Here is a 23,079-nt window from a genome sequence, read left to right as displayed (position 1 = left end):
TGAAAAGAATCTAAAACTTTCATTTAAAAAAATGCAACCTGTGACTATTTTTTTAGATAATTATGTGCTATTAATTTCAGGTTAAATATATTTTAAATGATTCTTTAATAAATTACAATATTGTGAATAAATCAGAAATATCACTTCTTAAAGGAAAAACTGGAAAGTACACCCAACAGGTTGCTAATAAAACCTAAACAAATTCTATTTTTAAAGGCTTTAATCTTATGCACATGAATTTAGATTTCGAACTATTTCTTAATGATTTTCTGTACGTAGTAAATTACGGATATCATCTTTATAACATTGAAACAAAAAACTAACAATAGCAAAGCATTTCATAACAAATTTTACATATTTTTAGTGGAAAATACCTGCACGGAACAGCTTAAGAACACGTACGTTTCACTGCGGTAATGCAATTTTTTGAAGTTACAAACATGGACGCCGCTTGCTCGGTGGAGTTTCATTCCCTGATAGTGGAGGAAACTGCGAACCCTCCCTCCTTATATTCTAAACTCCTTGGATGTGCCCATTGATGGACAGTCCGTTACTGTTGCCACTTACTGTAAAAATCTTGACACTTTAAAACAAGGTTTTTCATTATCTGGCAACCTCCGTTCGTTAATATGGTCATTAATTTGTTTCCTGCGTCGTTGCTGAGTAATGGCCTCAATTTTCGTACCCTGGGGTGTTCTGCAATTCTTTCGTACGTGGCCTTCAGCTCCACAGTTCCAGCACTTTGTTTTCTTGTCAGTCCTTTTTCTTCCCGTGGCATTTAATTATCTGTTTAAATCGTATGCCTTATTTTCCGTGCTTTGGGTGCTAGATTTTAAAATCGCGCGCGAGATTTTTCTAGTACTTTCTCGAAATCAAAAAGTGATAATTATTAAATGTTACATGCACGCGCTCTCGTATTTTCAATTTTCCGGCTTAGTTTTCTTTTAATAATCGTCACGCGCTGCACTGCGCGGGAAATAAAACCATTTAATTTACAATTCAACTAACATTAGCTTTTTAAATACCAAATCCGTAACAATATAATGGTTCATAATTAAATATAAGGAACACGTTTCAAAATGAAGAAAGCTAACTGAATTATATACTGTCTACGGGTGATGTTCGAACTCGCCACTTTTCCATTTGCAAAGCAGCGCCCTGACCACTCAGCTATCTGTGATAGCAGTGTTTGTAAAAAACAATGTAGCAAGTAGAAGTCGCCGCAAAGGTAATTTAATTAAACGTCAATAAATGATTGCTGTATGACAAAACTTGTAACTTTCCTCCAAAATTTCGTAATTGTATTTTATTGAATACTCTTTCACAGTCAACTGCATTATTTTAGAAGTTGTTATACCGCTGAAGTTAGTTTTTGATGTATTTAATATTGGGATATTTATAGAGCATTTTATTACACATGATATAGCCAATATTTATAATAATTAAGGAGAATTTTGTAAGGCAGAAACTTTGATTTCGTAGAAACTGTAATTTATTTAGGTTCCTATTACTTACGGTGTTATAAATAGGTGAAGCATATCGATATACTGGTCGGATCATTATTTTATAAATATACAGTTTTCCCCTTTAATGAGAATTTTAAATTTATACCAATATATACGGTTTCAGAAATCTGAAGATGGCGTGAACAATGCTGATTATTTTATTGCTGTATACAGTTATGATATTTCTAAGCAAAAACTCAGCTGTGTGTGGTTCTGACGCCACGGGGTAAGCAAGAAGGTTTTCTGATTATGACACGTGATAAGAACTCGGTCGGCTATTGGCTATACGCGCGCGTCGCGGGCGAAAAAGCTGAACAGGAGCGAACTCAGTTTTACGTCTTCAGCGTCACGCGAATTTACGCCGGCATCAAAAAAGTTGCGTCAACTACGTCACGAGCGTACTCGTGTGGACGGGCCTTAATGGTAATGCACGGTTACTTTCTCAACCTCCTTTTTCCGTTCTCGAGGATCTTCATATTGTTATGTTTTAAAAAAAGGCGCCGTTAAAGGCAGTATCTGAATCTGAGCTGGTAAAGTCGCTCTTCGCGCCATAAATCATCAATAATTCATTATTATTATTGGTGTTGGAATATACGATTTTCCCAAAGGCATCTTGAAAGAAAAAAAAAAAATCCTCCTTTCCAAATGACTTGTACGGGCTGCAACTGGCTCAGCGTCTTCCTCTCTTTCAGAAGAGCCCACTATAATCCTGCTGGTTAAATGAGAATTCGACTGTTTTCTCAATTCTGATTGGCGATTAATTTTTGACGAGATTTTAGAGCTCCTTGTATTCTGGTTCTTTTTTTTTTTTCGTTTTCGATTTCTTTTTTTCCGTCCACCCACACATAATATTTTACATGTTTAAGTTTTCACAACAGAAAAAATTGTAAAAATAATAATTATTCAAAGTTGCTTATTAATTAATACATGTTTTTGTCATAATATCAGAATTCATTTCGAACATAAATACGAATGTGATCCAAAAGTAATTGCCGTACGTTCTGTCATAAATGCACATGAATAGAATTATAATTCCAATTTTGCTAGATTACCGAGGGCCCACCAGCGGCCGAGCGGTAAAGTCGCTGAACACTGGTAGTTCGGTCCGAGGTTCGAATCCCGCGAACGGGCTGGCTGCATGGGCGTTTTCGTGGTTTTCCCCATGTGTAACGTGTATACGAGCCAGTTCCCCTTAGAAAGTCCTCCACGAAGGCATCCCTCCCCTTAGGCAGATAGCCCTCGAGGCTTTGCCATAATCACACACACACACACGTTAGATTACCGATCTAAACGTGTAATCAGCAGTCGAATATAAATAAACAATCTCTTTAAATCCGTTTCAGTTCACATTTCCCTTTTCTCACAAGCTACATAATATTTTTTTCTAACAGGATCTTTCATTTTTTTCCCTATTCTGTTTTATTTTACAGCAGTTCTGTAATCTGGCAATTGTAAACCTGGTATGATGCAATTGTTTATAAACTTTCCGGTTGTGTCTTTCCGTGAACTTTTAAATTGATATGTTTGTGCATACACAGATTCGTAATTTTATTCGTAATCGAACTTTCGCTCAACTAAATTTATTTTTTAAGAAGAAGCACTATTTGAACGTATTCGTTTATAATGGTAGAAATTATTTAACATTATCTTCACGACCTATTAAATTTCATCTCGGTGATGCCAAAATTCAAGCAAATTTATGGCTTAAACGGTTCAGTTCCTTGGCAGTTATATATGCTTTATGTTCTGAAAAGTATCATAGTGAGTAATTTTGAATTCTATGGATGCGTATATTAAATTTATAATTAATGTAATAATCCCGCGTTTGTTATCCTATGTTTCTCAATGTAACAAAACAAATCGCCCACTGTGTAGAAACAACTTTTCTTTCTGATGACTCGCATTAAAATTGATGTGGAAGGTTTAACCAAATAAGTATAAAACCTTCGCAGGTTTCGAAATAATTCATAACGTTTTACTACAATGAAACATAAATATCAAATTACCTATTAAAAAAAAATTTTTTTTTTCAAGTTTAATTTTTTTTTTTTTTTTCATTTACCATTATTAACAGATCTTCACAACAACAGCAGTCTTGCAGATATGAATAATAATACATAAAAAGACCTTCAGAAGGCAAATAAGTAGGATTTGCTTAAAACTTATGCCTGGAGTGAAACTGGAAAACATAGCATAGTGCTCTGCAATTATTCTTGGTCAGGGCTTTAGTTTGATGCCTAGATCTTATATCTATCAAATTTTATTTTGGCATTTTGCTTTGAAAACCTTAAAAATCTATATCATTTTTCAAATTGTTGCCACCAAATATTATTGCCCTGTATTATATTTAAAGAAATTAAATAATGAACAATCCGCATAAATGTATGTATGTTTCTTGCACTTGCACTCTAGGTACTGTGATAAAACAACAGTACCTAGAGCCATAAAATTTTGAATAACGTAATCCTCCACCCGAATATGAGCATTTGAAAGCCCTAACTTGGAATTTGTTTTATCAGCTTTTTCATATTTTGTAAAACTTTAACAAATTTTTGTTTAACAAACTCAAGTATTTAGGTGTGGGGGGGGGGATCATCTCCAGCATGCAAGACTTTACCGGAAATTCTGAAGGTATACTCTTTTAAAATTATTTTGTGAGATTGCTGTTGAATTGAATCTTATGGTTTAAGTACGAAGAACACAATATTTAGTAAATAATATAGGTAACATACAAAATGCTTTTTAGATTTTATATTACACCCTTTGGGTGTAATATAAAATCTAAAAAGTTTCAGGTTTAAAAAGAAATTTTTTTTACTATTTTTTTATGTTAATGCCCATTGATGTGCTTTTCTCTCCTATGTTCAGGTAAACTGAAGCCTCAGTTGCATACTAGATGCAATCACTCTAATAAAACAGAAAAATGAACAAATCCTACAGCAGATTACCAGAACTTAATGAAAAATGCATTCTAAAGATTACTAGTTAGGATATTGTTCCCAGTAATATTAAATTTTTAATTTGATTTTTCATGCTCTATGAATAAGTGAATAACTTTTATGCATTCACCATAAAATATAATAAAATACCTGAGGGCATTGTAAAAATTTTATTTAGCTTACTTATTACTGAGAAGAAAACTTATATAGGACTTTCTTATATAGCTCTTAAACCATTTAAAAATTTTTTTTTAAACAGAAATAAATTTTAAAAAAATTAATCAGTCCGTAAACAAGTACATCATTCATAATAAATATTATTCCAAAATAGCAAAGAAAGTGTTTAGGCTACTTCTATAATACACAATTACAAAACGTGCTGGCATTTAAATTATACTACTTATTTATTTATTTTTTTTTTTAAGGATAAACAAATACATGGCCCGAAATAGGCATTCTAACATTTCTTTAAATTTATTAGGTTTCCCCCTTTTTTGCCTCATAACTCTTGTTTTAATTTTCCTTATTCTAAACAGTGTTTTTTTTTTTTTTTTTTGCTAATAATCATATATCATTGCTGTGAAATTTAAAGGAAAGGTCTTACCTTTTTCAGTGATTATAATGATAGGTAAACATCATATAACTATTTCATTATGAACAACAGAGACCATAATAACTCCTTATTTTCAAGAAAGCAATTTTGTTCATTACTTATTGCTTAAAATAGGAACTTTTTAGTATTTGAGAAACCTAATCTGTTCTTAATATTTACTTCCTGATTTTTTTAAAAGGTTTTTTTTTTTTACTTTCTCCAACTTATTATTATTATTCTCTTGACACTCAAGGATTTTCAGGGGCTGAATGGGAATCTGCTGCAATAATAGCTAATGAATGTTTATATTCCTCTAAAAACACTCCTGTGGTTTAAAAAATATGAGGCTTTTTGTTCTTTTTCTTTCTTCTGCTTTCAAGCAGTTGACATAATAACTAACACATTATTAGTCATAGAGCAGTTAGAGCCAATTTTGAATAACAAATTATTAATACTCACTTCAAGTCGAAGAAATACATCATTTAATGATAATCTATTCTCATGATTTATTTCTAACTTTTTTAACCTCTTTAAATATTCAGGGTGTTCACCATCTTCTAATTGTTGCAGCTGTTTTTTCAAATTGGCCAATTTATCTTGATACATCCTATTAAAAAATGGCAAATAAAAAAAGAATTTATAAAGATAAACATTCTGTCAGTCATAGTTTTTTTTAAAAATTTGAATTAAAAAAAAAAAGAAAACTTTTGTTACATTTACAGACATTATTTTTCTTCTTAAGTGACACTTAAGCACGGACTTGAGTCTACTAACAATTTCAAGCACACCTAAATTTATTTTGCCGTTCACTCTTTGGAAAAGCCTATTAATTTACAACAGAACAGAAAAATGCTGACAACACTTTATTCAGATGTTAGTTTATTACATTCCATGTATATAAATCTTTTGAATCTGAGGGCAAACTTCTAAAATTACTTGTTAATAATTATGTACAGGGTGTTTCATAGATCATGGGACAAATTTGGAGGGGTGGTGGAGCATACTAAAACATGCATTTTTTTATAGGAATGTAGGGTCTAAAGTGATGGGTTAAGGCTGGAAGGCAAAAAAATAACACGAGACGAAAATGTGTTTATGTACAAAATCAACGCAAAGTGCTTCTTTGTAGCAATACAGTATTCACAATAAATGTTCAAAATTGCGACCACCAGCAGTAATATATGCTTGGTAACGTCACAAAAGGGATTGATGAACATTTTGAAAAACGGCAGGCATTTTGCGCACACTTGCAGTCACAATGGATAGTCATGCAACGAGGTCCTCCAGTGAGTCAACGGGAGTCTCGTAAACGATGCTCTTCAGATGGCCCCATAAAAAAAATCCAAGCTGGATAAATCTGGCGAATGGGATGGTCATCGAACGGGTCCACCGCAGCCAATCCATTGGCTCGGAAATGTCCCATACAAGTAATTGCATACTTGCATGTTGTTATGGGCTGGTGCACCATCATGCTGGAACCACATGCGACCAGGAACGACAGCCAGAACATCCTGCAGCAATTCCGGCAGCACCTCTTGCAGAAAAATATGATAACGTAAGCCATTTGTACGTGCAGGTAAGAGGTATGGGCCTATGAGGTAGTCGTTAACAATACCCGCACACACATTCACGGAGAAGCGGGTTTGGAATGCATATGGACGTGTGCAGTGTGGATTATGAGTTGCCCACATATGCATGTTGTAGCTATTGAAGATGCCGTCTGTGAGAAAGCACATCCAATGGGAAATTGGCCTGCGCCGCACACTGCTGCAAGAACCAATGACAAATTAACTCGAAGAGGGTAATCTGTCTCTGGTTGATCTTTGGATTATGGTAACTTGGCGATATATTGGCGAAAATTTGGCGACCAACTCTGCTACTGCAACCCTCTATTTTTTTTCTTTTTGCCGCCATTTTGTCTTCACGAAGTAAAGATATATTTCTTTTGTTTTTATTTACTTTACATTTGTTTTTAATTTGCACGAAAATGCATGAAAATTTTGTGAATCTTTAAATTCGGTAAAAAGGACATATAAGAAATTATCTGATCGCGAAAAAGTGTATACCCTTTCCAAGGATGAACATTTGCACGTATAAAATAAATAAAAAATCTAAAAACTTTTCCCTCGAAATTATCTATTATAAACCTCACCTGCCAATTTCTAACGCAAATATTAAAAATGGTTCCAAATACTTAGTGTCAAATACTTAAATTCTTTCTATGCACATTTACTTCTACTCAAACGTATTCCAAAATACTACAAACATATAATTCTCAAAATCACGATCATTAAATTAAAATATAATTAAATTAAAAAACACTACTTAAAATATAAATAAGCACATACACTAAATTAATAAAAATTAGCTTAAAATCCTAATTACTTTAAACTAAATCATTGCTAATAACAATTTTCCAATAATACCATATTAATCTATTTACTCCTTACATTTAGAACAATGCATAAAAATAATATCCTTAAATAATTAAAAATACTAACTTACCTAATCTTCTACAGAATCTTGAGTGCATGGCGGATCACAAAATGTCCATTTTCACCAGATTTCTTGCACCGCCATTCAAACTTATCTGTAATATCCTTCCTTTCACACAATCTCGTTTCATACCCACATGTTGGACATTCATACTTATCCGCAATTAAGCAATTCGGTTCTTTTCTGTTTCGCCGGCGCAAATCTCGCCAAGCAGACTTTATTGGCGACAGCATACAGTATACACATAAAAAATGTTAGTTCTAAGAATTTTTAATTTGAAGGCACAAATATTTTAATATCCTTTAAAATTTTCTAAAAAGCCTATAAATAAAAATTTGTAAAACTAATTTGTAACTACTAAATGTAACTACTAAATTTGTAAAAAGACATTAATTTAAGAATTTGCTATGCTTTCATGGTTCAACATCCCGATTCGTCAGTTCATATCACGTGACCCCGAGTGATCTCATCTCACGCAAACTACGCTACAAAAATCTAATTCTCTCAGTAATTATCTGCATTAATTTCTTAATTAACTCTTAATTTGGAATACAAGTTTAAATGCAAGAATTACTTCAATTCGTACGAATAGCTTACTCAGAAGTTATATAAAACTGCAGTGCTTTACTTCGCTAGTGCATTCTCAATTAAAATTGACGAATTTAACTTTGGACTTTGTCTTTTCTATATTTTCGTCTTCGGGTGAGTGTGGTGATTGCAATCCTAATTGACTTAATCACTGCAAATGGTCTTAGGGCATGAAATTGAACTATCTGGTAAAATTTCTACGTAATTGTGTGCCATTATTGAAAGAAACAATCAATCTGATAAGAAATGGTTGCAACTTGTTTTGAAAATGAGGCGTTAAAGGTTACCATCGAGGATATTCCGTTTGGCATTTGTTGTACCATCATTGGCGAGTATATCGCCTGTGCCGGCAAAACGGAGAAGTACCAGCAATTCTTTTCAATTACACATAAACGCAATAAAAATTTCGGATTTACTTTATATAGGGCCATGGGATCCAAATATTAAACAACACTGTTTCACAGAACATAGAATGAAACTAATGCTGTACAGCAGATATTTTTACAAATTTACCCCTTTTCCGATTAAAGAACAGTGATTCGTCCATTAATGTCACATGACATATCTCATGATCTCTCATTTCCCTCACACAAAATAATGCGTAATCGGAACTGAGTACTTCTCACATTATTCCCAAAGTCCTAGGTAGTAACCTTTATCGCCTCCAAAATGTTGCCAAACTACCTGTTACCATAATTCCAAAGATCAGCCCTGTCTCTTGCAAGGCTTGGACTCTCTGCAAATGGTATGGGTGCAAACCATTTTCATGCAGTACTCTCCAAACGGTGGAATGACTTAGCTGCAGACGACGTGCAATAGCTCTTGTACTTGTCTGAGGTGATTCATGCACAATGCTCAAGATGGATTCTTCAATGCGAGGTTGTCGTGCACTTATATATTCTTCCACTCCTAGTGTCAGAGGTGGCTTTAAATAACCTGTTTTCACACAGAGACCGATGCAACCTCTCGAACATTATGTGCTTCGGCATACACCTGTTCGGAAACCGCTCCTGGTACAACCGTAGCACTGCTCTGCCATTTCCATTAGCAGCACTATACATGAGATGCATGCCAGCTTTTTCCCCCTGTGTAAACTCACCCATCACGTTTGATATCAGAGTTGCCAATGATCCTCTGATGCATCGGATTGTGGTTTGTCCGGCTCATTACCGCCCTCTACAGCTACATTGCCAGCCAATAAGTTGGCCTTGCAACAACTGAACTGTTTAGCACATTTGCAAAGTTGTATAGGTGGTGTCAGTAGTTAAAAATGCCAGCGCCACCTACATATTTCATTAAAATCAATCTTTCTTTTCAAACATGCATTTCACAAGGTGTTTCCATATTTTTGTCCATCCACTGTATAGTATTCATAGTTTATGTGTGCTGTTTTGATTATTTAGAATTAATTCCTTCATAACAGAAGTTATTCTAAAAATGGTTCTCAACCTGCTTTGCCTCAAGCACCCTTTTCACCATTATTATAGAAGATAATTTCATTTCCTCTCTGTCCAAATTTTGAAAAATACATTTGCATTTATTTATATTTGGTTTATTTTTTAATGGTGTAGTAGAAAGCAGGTGGAATCAGGTTGACTGCAGTTGACACCTTGAAATTATTAAATTCCCTCATGGCTTAGGATCCTTGTTCTAATGTCAAAAGTATTACTTATATGTTAACTGAAGCAATGCATACATTAATTAAACATACATGTTAAAAATTACATTCATATTCTTTTAGTGTGCTTTTTAATTGATTTTCCCCTATTTAAAAAAGAGCATTTTAATCTAACTTTGAGGAAAGTGTGCAGAATTGCTGAATACCAACTAATTGTATTAAGTTACTCTTATTTAGTTATAAGAACTGTAGCTTTACCTTAATCCAATGGCATTTTTACTTCATTAGTATTTGATACTGTGGCTTTAATTCACATATGAGGAAAGAGTTCACATGTGATAACTTTTTAAGATTCAGAGAAGGAAAGTTTTCATAAATAAACTGTTTTCCTTATAAACAAAGTTTGTAAGTAATTATTCTTTTTAGCATTTTTCATTTTAAAAGTTATTTATCAGGTTTTTTTCTTTGAATCATCATGAAAATTTTTTCTAGAAACTTTCTGTTTCAGAAAGAATTAAAGTTTTAAATTAGCATTTTAGCATATGTATTTTCTGTAAAGGATGCTATTAAGTGAGGTTTTCTTAAGATGGGTTATTAAATTTTTTAAATAAAAAATTCAGACAGACGTAATGGATGAATATTAATTCTCTTTTATAGCACTATTCATCTATATCAGTAACTTTCTTTTAAAGAAGTTATACATACACTTGTATATCAAATTTTAGAATTCAATTCCTTGCAATTTAAAGCTATTTTCAAAAGTTTAAATTTCATTTCTCCCCAAAAAAGCTTTATTACAATTTCTTAAGAAATTTGAAGGCTGCTGTGAACAACAAATAAAATTGTTAATTGAATAAATACATTTTTTAAAATTAAAATTTTTTAAATCCTTAGTGAATCAAAAGAATGTTTAGAGCACCTAAGTTGCAAGTTTAAAAATCAGCAATCAGTGGTGGTTCATGAGTGTGCTATGGTTGGAACAACTGAGGTGCTTATTTCAGTTACAAAATAAGAAAGAGATAAAAATTAAAATGTAAAAATTAAATATTAAGAGAGGGAAAAAATGAGCATTTAGAGGATATTGTTTTGAGATTTATCTTGAAAATTAAAATTTATTGTCACGTCTCTGTCCTTGAATGACAGGTTATTTTTTGTATGCATTGTCTGCAAACACATAAAGATCTTAGTATTCTTTAACTGGGAGTCTTAAAATGCATGTGTATTTTGCACTATTTCTATACAGTCAAAAGTCGGTAATTCGGACACCCATAATCCGGACCTTAAAGCTACAAACTTTCTGCGCATGCATGTAAGAACTCTACGGCTGCGAATATGCGTGTGCGCGTGCGCAAAATACGTTTACGAATGCACGTTTAATGTATAACGGACGGTATAAGCTAAGCTAAAATTATCTAATTCAGTTAATGTTGCAAATTGCGTTGTTCCTTAATCTTCGAATTGGATTCGGCTTATTATTTTTTGCAGACCGTTAGAGCAATTTTATAAAAGTAAGCTTGAACTTTCGATTATGTCAAATAGAATTTCTGATATATATTTATTAATATGTAAGTGATCTACAAAGCGAAAGTATGTTTCGAAGTTCATTATACAAAAAATGGATAAAGGCATATCCTTTGTTTATCTAAACTTTAACGTTTGTTTATCTAAACTTTGTTTATCTTTAACGCTGCGGCCCCGCCCAATAAATTGGAAGTTGATGTGTCAGCACTATCTTTATCTTCAGGGCAGATGTTTTTATTTTATTTGGCTTATAATTCCTTATTAAATGTAGTATTTCATCTCGATGTGCTCCATCTTTGATATGATTTAAATCAAATTCCTCGTCATTATAATTCACTTCCGATAGCGAAGAAAGTGACAGAGGTTATAGAAAACGAAAAAATTTCAATTGACAAATTAGTCGGTATTCTCGACACAGCAATTATAGGACTGGAACAGCAGAACTTTGTAAATGAACAAGAAATTATGTCTGTTTATAGAATTAAAGAGAATGTGTTATCACATAAAAAACGAAGCAATTTAAACAACTTACACCGAAAGAAATGTTTAATAAAGTAAACAAATACATATTAAGCTTTTTTTTTTTTTTTTTTTTTTTTTTTTTTTTTTTTTTTTTTGTAAATTTTGATACCCTTTAGATCATAATTGTTCTTTATTTCATAAATTATGGTTTCATATTTTTAATTTTATAATTTCTGCATGCCATCTTACCAGATTTAAACTGATGATCTATAATCCAGAAAAATCGATAATCCGTAATCGCTGAAGTCCCGACGAGTCCGGATTAACGACTTTTGACTGTATAAGTTCAGTTATGAAAGACGGGTGTAAATTATATGAGCACATCATCTAATTTTTTTTTCCAATTTAATTTTTTGAATGGTGTTTGCGATTTCTAAACATTTTACATTTCTTGATAAATGAAATTTTGTTTTCTGTTTCTGAAAGTAATGTATTGATTGTGCTAATTTAATTAGTTTTTCTCCCTTTTGTGTATTTAAAATCACTGATTAACAATGATTCTGCTGTGGCAGGGGAAGAAATGAATTTTTATTTATTTTATTCTATTGACCCTAAGATCTTTCAATTGATTTTACACTAGAGGTCAGTTTGTATGTCTTTCTCAGTTTTCACAAATATCATCAATTATTATCAAGTGAAGGAAAGTTTTGGTAATTTCTCTGGCAGTTTTGCTTAAATAATCTTTTTTGTGAGTTCTTAATTTTCAGTATTAATTTATAAAAAATTTGGGTGGCGATATTTATAACAGGATTAAAGGAAGAGAATCTTTTAAAAAAGGCATAAATTGTGTTCTTTTTCTCAGAGAGCAAAAGCTAATTGTATGAATTTTTGGTGAATCTTCGGATTATGGTAACTTGGTGATTTTTTGGTGAAAATTTGGCGACCAACCCTGCTACAGCAGCCTGCTAGTTTTTTTTTTTTTTTTTGATGCCATTTTGTTTTCATAAAGTAAAGGCTTTTTTTTTTTTTTTTTTTTTTAATTCAACATTTTTTCCAACAATCTGCTAGCCAAATTACGCTTATGCTAGAACTTTTATGGAACAAAAGTGCTTAATCATGACGAAGATTAAGTGCGAAATTGGGAGAAAGTGCAGAATCCCCCACTGCTTTGCGAGTTTTTAAGAATTGCACAAACGCGGTATCCATGTATACGTTGACCTATTTTCACTTTAAGAAACATCCCAGAATTGCACAAAAATGGCATTGCGCACACGCTTGACTTTATCCATGTACACATTGACCTATTTTCACTTAAAAAGTCAAAGAAAATTGACAAAAATCCAATACTTCTTACTCTTGTAAAAAGCACTTAACAAATAAGTGGGCAATTCTGCACTTTAGCAGCAAAATTGTTTCTAAGTGTTTATTAGCTAAAATCATGATCGGAATTTTCCGGAAAATGTCACATGACATGTCTCATGATCTTTCTTTTTACTTACTCAACATTTCAACATTTTTTCCAACAATCTGCTAGCCGAATTACGCTTATGCTAGAAATTTTATGGAACAAAAGTGCTTAATCATTACGAATATTAACGGCAAAATTAGAAGCAAGTGCAGAATCGCAAACTCCTGGCAGCGTTTTTCAGAATGACACATACACGGTAACCATGTGCATGTCGAGCTATTTTTACTTAAAAAAGCATCCCAGAATTGCACAAAAATGGCATTGCGCACACTCTCAACTTTATCCATGTACACTGCATTTTTCTCATAAATTAGAAAAATTTGCACGAAAATGCAAGAAAATTTTGTGACTCTTTAAAGTCGGTAAAAAGGACATATATGAAATTACCTGATCGCGAAAAAGAAATATACCCTTCCTAAGGATGAACATTTGCACGTATAAAATAAATAAAATATCCAAAAACCTTTCCCTCTAAATTATCTATTATAAACGTCACCTGCGATTTATAACGCAAACATTAAAAATGGTTGCAAATACTTAGTGTCAAATATTTAAATTATTTCCATGCACGTTTACTTCTGAAACGTATTCCAAAATGCTACAAACATATAATTCACAAAATAACTATCATTTAATTAAAATATAATTAAACCATGTACACGTTGACCTATTTTTACTTAAGAAAACATCCTAAAATTGCACAAAAATTACATTGCGCACACTCTTGACTTTATCCATATACACTGCTTTTTTCTCATAAATTAGAAAAATTTGCAGGAAAACTTTGTGAGTCATTAAAGTCAGTAAAAAGGACATGTATGAAATTACCTGATCGCGAAAAAGTATATATCCTTTCCAAGGATGAAAATCTGCACGTATAAAATAAATAAAATATCCCAGAACTTTTCCCTCTAAATTATCTGTTATAAACATCACCTGCGAATTTATAACGCAAACATTAAAAATGGTTGCAAATACTTAGTGTCAAATATTTAAATTATTTCCATGCACGTTTACTTCTACTGAAACATATTCCAAAATGCTACAAACATATAATTCACAAAATAACTATCATTTAATTAAAATATAATTAAATTAAAAAACACTACTTAAAATATAAATAAACACATACATTAAATTAATAAAAATTAACTTAAAATCTTAATTACTTTAAAATAATTCATTGCTAATAAAAATTTTCCAATAATAGCATATTAATTTATTTATTCCTTATATTTAGAACAATGCATAAAAATAATATCCTTAAATGATTAAAAATACTAACTTACCTAATCTTCTATAGAATCTTGAGTGCATGGCAGATCATAAAATGTTCATTTTCACGAGATTTCTTGCACTGTCATTCAAACTTATCTATAATATCCTTCCTTTCATATAATCTCATTTCATTCCCACACAACACACAATGAAGCTAAATACAAAATGCTAAATGCAATAAAAATTTCGGATTTACTTTATATAGGGCCATGGGATCCAAATATTAAACAACACTGTTTCACAGAACATAGAATGAAACTAATGCTGTACAGCAGATATTTTTCCAAATTTCCCCCCTTTTCGGATTAAAGAACTGTGATTCGTCCATAAATGTCACATGACATATCTCATGATCTCTCATTTCTCTCACACAAAATAATGCATAATTGAAACTGGGTACTTCTCACATTATTGCCAAAGTCCTAGGTAGTAACCTTTATCGCCTACCAAAATGTCGCCAAACTGCCTGTTATCGTATTCCAAAGATTAGCCCCATTTTCTTATGTTGCACATGTAAAATGTCAAAATTAAACAATGTAAATTTTGATGAATATTCATAGCCTGACTTTGAAAATCTGAAAGTTATAGATCTGACTATAACTTGGATATACAGATGTTATGTTGCTGTGGTTCATGTGTCACACTTTTCTCTCCAACTTCAGTCAGCATGATAATTATCATAATCACCATGACTATCATCATAATAATTTTTTGTATAAAACTTTTATTTTATCTTAACTTTATATGTGCATATAATGTATTTTGTAGTATTTAATTAACAATTTCAATAAAAATTTTTGAATTAGCCTATTACAAAGTAATGACTTTAACAACTCTATTTTTTATGCATAAAACTTCCATTTTGCCATAAGAAACCAGAAGGTCAGCTTCAGAATGAAAAGGGTCTAAATTATACAGAATTCTTCTTGGTTTCACTGAAAAGCTTTTATTACAGAAAAGCTATGCTTCTGGTGTTACAATCAGTGGTGGCTCCTCTATTTGTACACATGAGCATGTGCACAAATAGAGGTATGAAGAAATAAATTTAAAAAGAAAAAAAACAAGAAAAATGAAGAAATGATTTTATTAACAAATAAAATAAAATATTATTTAATACAAGTCTAGATTTTTATCATTTTCCAGCATGAGCATCCCCCCATTTTAAATATGCTAATACATAGCTAACATATTGTATTGTTGGTTACTATAGCGCAGAGCATTTGGTTTTTCCTCCAGAGCACATTCCATTGAAGAAATGTCCTTGATAACCATTTTATGGGGACAGAAACAAACAGAAGGGGGAGAGGAAAGGCACCTTTGATACCATTCCATTCGCACAACTTCAGTGTGAGGGAGCTCACATTGTTTGTAGTTATCTTGTCCAAATTCTCCATTGCTTTGCTGTATTTAGTTAATTCATTTTTCCATTTTCTTAATTTTTTAAATTTTTATCTTATTTTCATATGTACTTTTTACTAACTAGTGTAAACAGTTAAGATGGCGCATAGTAAAAAATCAGTGTTTAGGAACTAAATTACATTTTTTAACATTGTCTTTGGAAAGAAAAATTGAAATGAAATTACTCAGCCCAACACCTTTGCTAAACCTTATCCAGGTGATGAAATATAAGACTATAGGTTTGAAAAGGTAATTCAAACCTTATTTATGTCAGAAATGTTCATGGATTTGTGGGTGTAAATCAACGAACAGGCTGTTTTGTTTTCCATGTCCCTTGTTTTCAATATAGAATGGTGATTCAAATTGGGTGAGTTATGGTGTTGCTGATTTATCACATCTGACTCAGAAAATAAAAAAGCATGAATACTCACTATCACATTTAAACTGATTTTTAGAATTTATTTTGTTAGGAAAGGTGGTTATTTGTCAACAACTCGACAGTGCATTTCATTCAAATTTTAAAAAACACAGTGAGAAGGTTGCCAAAAATCATTATGTTCTATCAATAGTTATTGATTACATTATGTTTTGCAGCGCATTTGAGTTTGCACTTGATGACTTGATGATTGTGTTAAATCCAGGAGTTTTCAGAAATCTTATCAGCTTCTAAGCAGAACTTAATTCATTTGTTAAAGACCATCTCATTAGGGCGATTATTTTTAAAGGAACGTCAAAAGAAATTCAAAGTACTTTTTAGAGTGCATGTTCATGGTTTGCCAGAAACACATAAAAAATGAGATCTCAGAAGAAAGTTTTGTTTCAGTAATAGCAGGTGAAATTACTGATGTGTCACCTATTTCTCAATTGGTTGTCATTTTTCAATATGCTTAAAATAACGGACAACCGTTTGAGATATTCTGGAATTCACAAATCTATATGGCCATGGTGCAAAATCTATTGTGATAGTATCCAAGGAAGGTTGTAAAAAGTAGTAGACAAACCCGAGAAATTAATATTGGTACGTTTTTCTCTTCCTGACACCAGTTGTTACATTATTTTCTTCCTTCACGTTCGTACGGAGTTCGTAGATTTGGAGTGAATAATGATGACACTTGATGAAGTATCGAAACACACTTTATTTAGCCAATATTAATCAGGACAGCTCCAATAACACTTTTTACAGTCGTCGAAAATCTACTATAAACACGCTGGAACAATCAGCGTCACAGCCTTCACAGTGTCAGGCAATAACGGTGGACATAGCTTCATTGAAAGCACCAGAGTACAGCTTCCGACTCTGTTTGGTCGTTCTCGGAACTCCACGTACTCTCGAAACTCTACGCGATGTACTCGATGATACACAAGAGTATAGCTCTCGACTCAGCACAGTCTAAGACAAAACTCGACGATGCACTAAAAGACTCTCTTGATGCACTCGGCGCTAGACTTCGAGACACTCGCTCAATGACTGACTATCAGCTCACTAGACGAGGCACACACACTCACTGACTGCAGACCAGCAGGGTGTATATAGCTTTCGGCTTGTGTTCGAGAACATTCTGCGCTAAACCGGTAAGAATTCGTTCCAGAAGTTTCTCCATCTGTCCATGATATATCGCCAATTTTGTCGCCAAATGGACGATTTCTCACCAAATGTGGCAACCCTGTTTTCCTTTGTCATTTTATGGCAACCCTAAAACTGCTTCGCAGGGAAGCCATCTTACTGTGCCTGTACATTTCGTAACAATATCACAGAGCTAGTATGATAGTGCAAACATGATGAGTGGTCATCACACTGGTTCAGCTTTTATTCAGTGTACCTACTAGAATGCACAATTTGTGCATTGCTACACGCACCAGCTCAGTTTGATTGTTGGGCAAACAACCAGTCAGAATCAGCAAATTCGGGTATTTTTTTCCAACCTGAGTTATAATACTAACATTTTGAATAACCCTCTACAGAGAATTGCTATTCTGGATGAAACTGTTAGAAAATTGTACCTTGTAGTTCACCTACTAGATGAAAATTTAAGAATTGAATTATGAAGAATCTAGGGAACATCTAAACAAGCTGGAGCAATAAGCAACGTATAGCGTATTTGCCATTTGTTAGAAAACTCAGAATTTGTATTTTCGCGTACAGTGTTTTGCAATATTATACCATATGTTGATGTGTTATACAACCAGCTTCAAAAAACACATAACTTGTCCAGCACTCATTAGAAAGTAAGTAAATGTTTTCCAGCAGTCACTAGAAAGGAAGAAAATAGATACAGTGACAGAGGGGCTATTGGAATTATAAGAAACTTCAAGAAAAAGGAAGACAGAAAATATTCATATAAACAGAGCAGTAGCAGTGGTATATGTGATATTATCATGAATCAAGCAAATGGAGATTTTATGTCTCACTACTGTGCTGTTTCTGTTTTTGAAGATACAAAATTCCTGGAGTATGAAAAAGTTTCCAACTCGGGCTCTCGGCCAAACAAGTGATGTTTATTCCATGTAACCCCCTCAGGGGGCTCACTTTTCTGAGTACGGGTGTGGCAATCCCGAGGTACCCTAGCCCTTCAGGGGATCATCTTCTTGATGAGACGGGTGTCACGATCCTGGAGCCCCAGTGATCTATCCTCTTTTCCATCTCCTCTCCTCTTGGCTGAAACTTTTTTTCCTTCCCTTCTCCCTTGTGGTTTCTCTCTACGGAGTTTGGGGCTCGTCACGAGAGACTGGAACAGACCTTGTTTCTAGTTTTCGAGTGGCGAGAAAACTGCCCACGTGTTTGCCGTGCGTGGAGACCCGTGTCGCTGGAAAGGAGGGTCCTGGTAGTTGAGGGGCGAGGTACTGTCCCCAACACACTACTTTGGCCTATGCTTCAGCTAAACGGGAGGCACCTTAGTCGTCCTCACGGGTGTCAATCGGCTGGACACTAGTCCTTGTGTCAGTGGCTTGGGGTCAAGCTCTCGGGAGTACCTGCTTTCGGGAAAGCCGACTGTGGGGCTTCAGTTTGCGTATAGGTCCGGCTAGCCCTAACACAGGAATCTGTGTTCCCTTGTTGGGCTCCGTGGTGGGCGGGGCCGTCGGACCCGAATTTTTTTCTCTTTCAATTATGGCTTCTCTATTTATTCTAAAAAAACCTGACTCAAAAGACACCAACCAAGATATTGAAATTGTTGATAAATCAATAAACAAGAAGATCCGTACCGATCAAAATGACAAAGATACTGAAATTATTGACAAATCCAGTACCAAGAAGATCCGAACCGATGCAAATGCCAAAGAATCTACTGATTGTCCGCGCTTCCTCGTTATCTCTAGTCCTTCTGGTGAACTGCAAAAGATGTCTCCTTTTCTGGTAAACAAAAATGTACATTCATGTATAGGTGAGCCAAGGAACATAAAGCGTCTCCGATCAGGAGACCTGCTTATTGATACCATGTCGGCCACCCAGTCTGCTTCTCTTTCCCGACAAACCAAATTTGGAGAAATATCTATAACTGTGTCAGTGCACAAAACACTTAATTTTTGTAGAGGTGTGATCTCGGAGATCGACCTTCTGTGTGTTTCAGAAGAAGAGTTCGTCTCCGAGTTAGCTGACCAAAATGTCTGTGGTGCTAGGCGGATCAAGATGCGAAAGGAAGGTAAGTTGATCGATACAAAACACGTTATCCTTACCTTCAACACGCCTGATCTGCCTAAGAATATTAAGGCTGGATATCTAAATCTTCCTGTAAGACCTTATATTCCTAACCCTATGCGATGTTTCCAGTGCCAGCGTTTCGGCCATTCTAAGATGACTTGTCGTGGCAGCCTCACATGCGCCCGATGCTCACAGACTGGCCACGATTCCGAAAATTGTACCGCTGCGCCTTCGTGTATAAATTGCAAGGGTCAGCACCCAGCATTTTCACACCTGTGCCCAAAAAGGAAATCCGAAAAAGAAGTACAGACTCTTAAAGTTACCAGGAACATCTCGTATGCTGAAGCCAGAAAACTAGTTCAAAGCACACAGCTCCAATCAAACGAATCTTATGCCAGTGCAGTTAAAACAACATGTAGCATTGCCACCCAAACATCAATAGGCACGCAGACTAAACCAAATAAAACCCAACCCACTACATCCACCAAGAAAACAGAAAATGCAACTCATTTAATACAAAAAAAAAAAAAAAAAAAAAAAGAAAAAAGAAAAAAGAAAAAGAAACAGTCATTCAAAGTAAACCTAAAACTGAAAGTCACAAAATAATTAATAAAAATAGAAGTCCTAGCAATAGCTCTCTTGACGATATGATTTCTGAATCTGCGGATTCAGACGGTATGGAAGTAGAAGAGGGTCTAGAAGTTCCCAGGCATCTACTTCCACGAAAAACCAAACAAGAGCACAGAAAGAACAAAAACCAGTCATAATGGCCACCCTCGTCTCATGGAACTGTCGCGGTTTCCACCGAAATTTGCTCGACATCAAAGCCATAATTAATGCTTATCATCCTGTATGCTTCGCAATACAGGAAACAAATCTAAAACCAGAACAACAGGCAAAACTTCGGAGGTTTTCCTTCGTCAGGAAAGATAACCTTGCAGGTGAGCGTGCCAGTGGAGGTGTAGGTCTCCTCACCTCACTGGTATTATCCCTCAAAAGTGCTTTCTTTGACGACATCCCTCCAAGTTGTCACTATTCAAACAAATTTTGATATTGTTGTTACAGTCGTTTCTCTGTATTTGCCTCCAAATAAGCATATTGATCAGCAAGATTTAAATGGTCTTTTAGAGCAGCTGCCTGAGCCTTTCATCATAATAGGAGATTTTAACGGCCATAGTCCGCTCTGGGGTAGTAAAGATACAAATTGCCGAGGAAGACAAATTGAGCAGATGATCGAAGATCATAGCCTTTGTCTCCTAAATAATGGGCAGGATACGTACTTCCATGAGCCTTCAAGGACATTCCACGCTCTCGACCTTGCCATCTGTTCACCATCTCTCTTGCCATTTTGCACTTTTAGTGTCGGAAATGACCTGTACAACAGCGATCATTATCCCATTTTTGTATCTCTTGCACGAAGAGGAGCAAACCCCATGTCGAGACTCCCTCGATTTCTACTGGACAGGGCAGACTGGGAACTCTTCTCTTCTTCCGCAGAGCTCACAGAGGAAATGGTAGAAGATGTGCATATCGATGACGCTGTGGAAGCTGTTACTAATACTATTATTCAGGCAGCTATGCTTTCGATTCCTAGAACATCAGGAAAAATACTAAAATATTCGAAACCGTGGTGGAATCGCGACTGTCATGAAGCACTGAAAAAACAGAAAAAAGCATGGGGTATTTTTCGTAGATATCCTACTCTGCAAAACCTCATAGCCTTTAAAAGAGCCAAAGCAAATGCACGAAAAGTAAGAAGGCAGAGCCAGAGGGATTCCTGGATTTCGTATGTGTCGTCAATAACATCCTCCACGCCTAGTAAGCGGGTTTGGGAAAGAGTTCGTAAAGCATGCGGCATATATAAAGACCACTCACTTTCCTTTTTGGAAAAAGATGGCCGAGTGATTAGCTCCATAGAAGAAATTGCGAATACGATTGGTGAGACATTTGCCGCCATTTCTTCCAGCAGAAACTATACACTTGCATTTCTCTCTATGAAGCAGCACTCTGAAATAAATCCAATTGCATTCAACTCCTCCAAATCTGAGTCTTACAATAGAGACTTTACTATGCTTGAATTAAGGAGTGCTTTATTGCAGACACATAGGTCTTCTCCGGGTCTTGATGGCGTGAATTACGAAATGCTAAAGCATCTGTCCTATAAGTCACTGAATGCCATTCTCACTCTTTACAATAGAGTGTGGAAGGAGCGTACTTTTCCCAGTGCATGGAGGAGAGCTGTTGTCATTCCTATTGCTAAGCCAGGGAAAGACCCAAGGAATCCCTCCAACTATCGGCCAATTGCCCTTACGTGTTGCCTCTGCAAACTGTTTGAAAAGATGGTAAACAGCCGCCTAGTCTACTTCTTGGAAAAAAATAATATTATATCACCTTATCAAAGCGGTTTTCGAAAGGGGAGGACTACTGTAGATAATATGCTCCTCTTAGAGACATCTATTCGAAAAGCTTTTGTAAGAAGAAATCACCTTGTCTCAATATTTTTTGACATTGAGAAAGCTTATGATAAGGCATGGAGATACGGTATACATTGCGATCTTCACGAGAGTGGCTTGCGCGGCAACCTACCAATTTTCATTCAGAATTTCTTGAAACCTAGAACTTTTCAAGTAAGAATTGGCTCTGTTTTGTCAGATGTTTTTGAACAGGAAGAGGGTGTGCCTCAAGGCTGTGTGCTTAGTGTAAGCCTGTTTAGTTTAAAAATAAACTCTGTATTAAAAGAACTTCCTCCCACCATCTTGGGATCTCTATATGTTGATGATCTGCAGATTAGCTGTCGAGGGGCAGACATGAGATATGTAGAGAGGCAACTGCAGATGGCTCTGAACAAGATCCAAGAATGGTCAGACAAACAGGGATTTACATTTTCGAAACAGAAAACTGTGTGCGTGCACTTTTGTAGGAAGCGTGGTCTCCATCCTGAACCTGAGTTATATTTGAATGGTACAATTATTCCAGTTGCGCCTGAAGTAAAATTTTTAGGAGTGACGTTCGGCCGAAAATTGACTTTCCTTTCTCATGTTTTAAACCTGAGAAAGAAGTGTCTAAAAACACTAAATATATTAAAAGTGTTGGCGAACACCTACTGGGCTGCAGAGCGTTGCTCCATGCTTCGCATTTACAGAGCGCTTATCCGCTCTAGACTGGACTATGGCTCAGTTGTTTATGGATCCGCTCGGTCATCTGTTTTGTTAAAACTGGATCCTGTTCACCATCAAGGTTTGAGGATTTGTTCAGGAGCTTTCAGGACTTCTCCTGTCCAGAGCCTGTATGTTGACTGTAATGAACCATCACTTTATCTGAGGTGTGAACAATTGTCCCTTTTGCAATATTTTAATATACTATCCCAACCTGAACATCCCAATAAGCTGTGCTTACTTGATGATGTGTGTAACGCGTTATTTGAAACACGTCCATCTTGTGTTCCTACATTTCTTTTAAGAGTTCGCCCTGTCATTGAGGAACTTTCCCTCTCTGATATGCACCCCCAAGCAGTATAGAATTTTGAAATCTCACCTTGGGAAAATGCACGGATTCAGCTTCTTGATGTTTTTAAGTA

The 23,079-nt window shown here is 34.8% G+C and overlaps 1 protein-coding gene across 1 annotated transcript in view; it reads left to right on the top strand.

Annotated features, from left to right (window-relative positions):
- The first annotated feature begins 2,972 nt into the window (after positions 1 to 2,972).
- Positions 2,973 to 23,079, top strand: part of LOC118205239 (mitochondrial disaggregase-like) — a 114,938-nt gene continuing 94,831 nt past the window's right edge. Inside the window, exon 1 of the mRNA XM_085815037.1 lies at positions 2,973 to 3,266. Within this exon, the coding sequence (XP_085671163.1) occupies positions 3,026 to 3,266 (241 nt within the window). The 5' untranslated portion in view covers positions 2,973 to 3,025. The remainder of the gene's footprint in view (positions 3,267 to 23,079) is intronic.

Source organism: Stegodyphus dumicola, chromosome 1, assembly GCF_044657685.1.
Source record: "Stegodyphus dumicola isolate Sdum_Otavi_A_Nest chromosome 1, ASM4465768v1".
In the NCBI taxonomy this organism is placed as follows: Eukaryota; Metazoa; Arthropoda; class Arachnida; order Araneae; family Eresidae; genus Stegodyphus; species Stegodyphus dumicola.
This window is presented reverse-complemented; position numbering and strand designations above follow the sequence as displayed.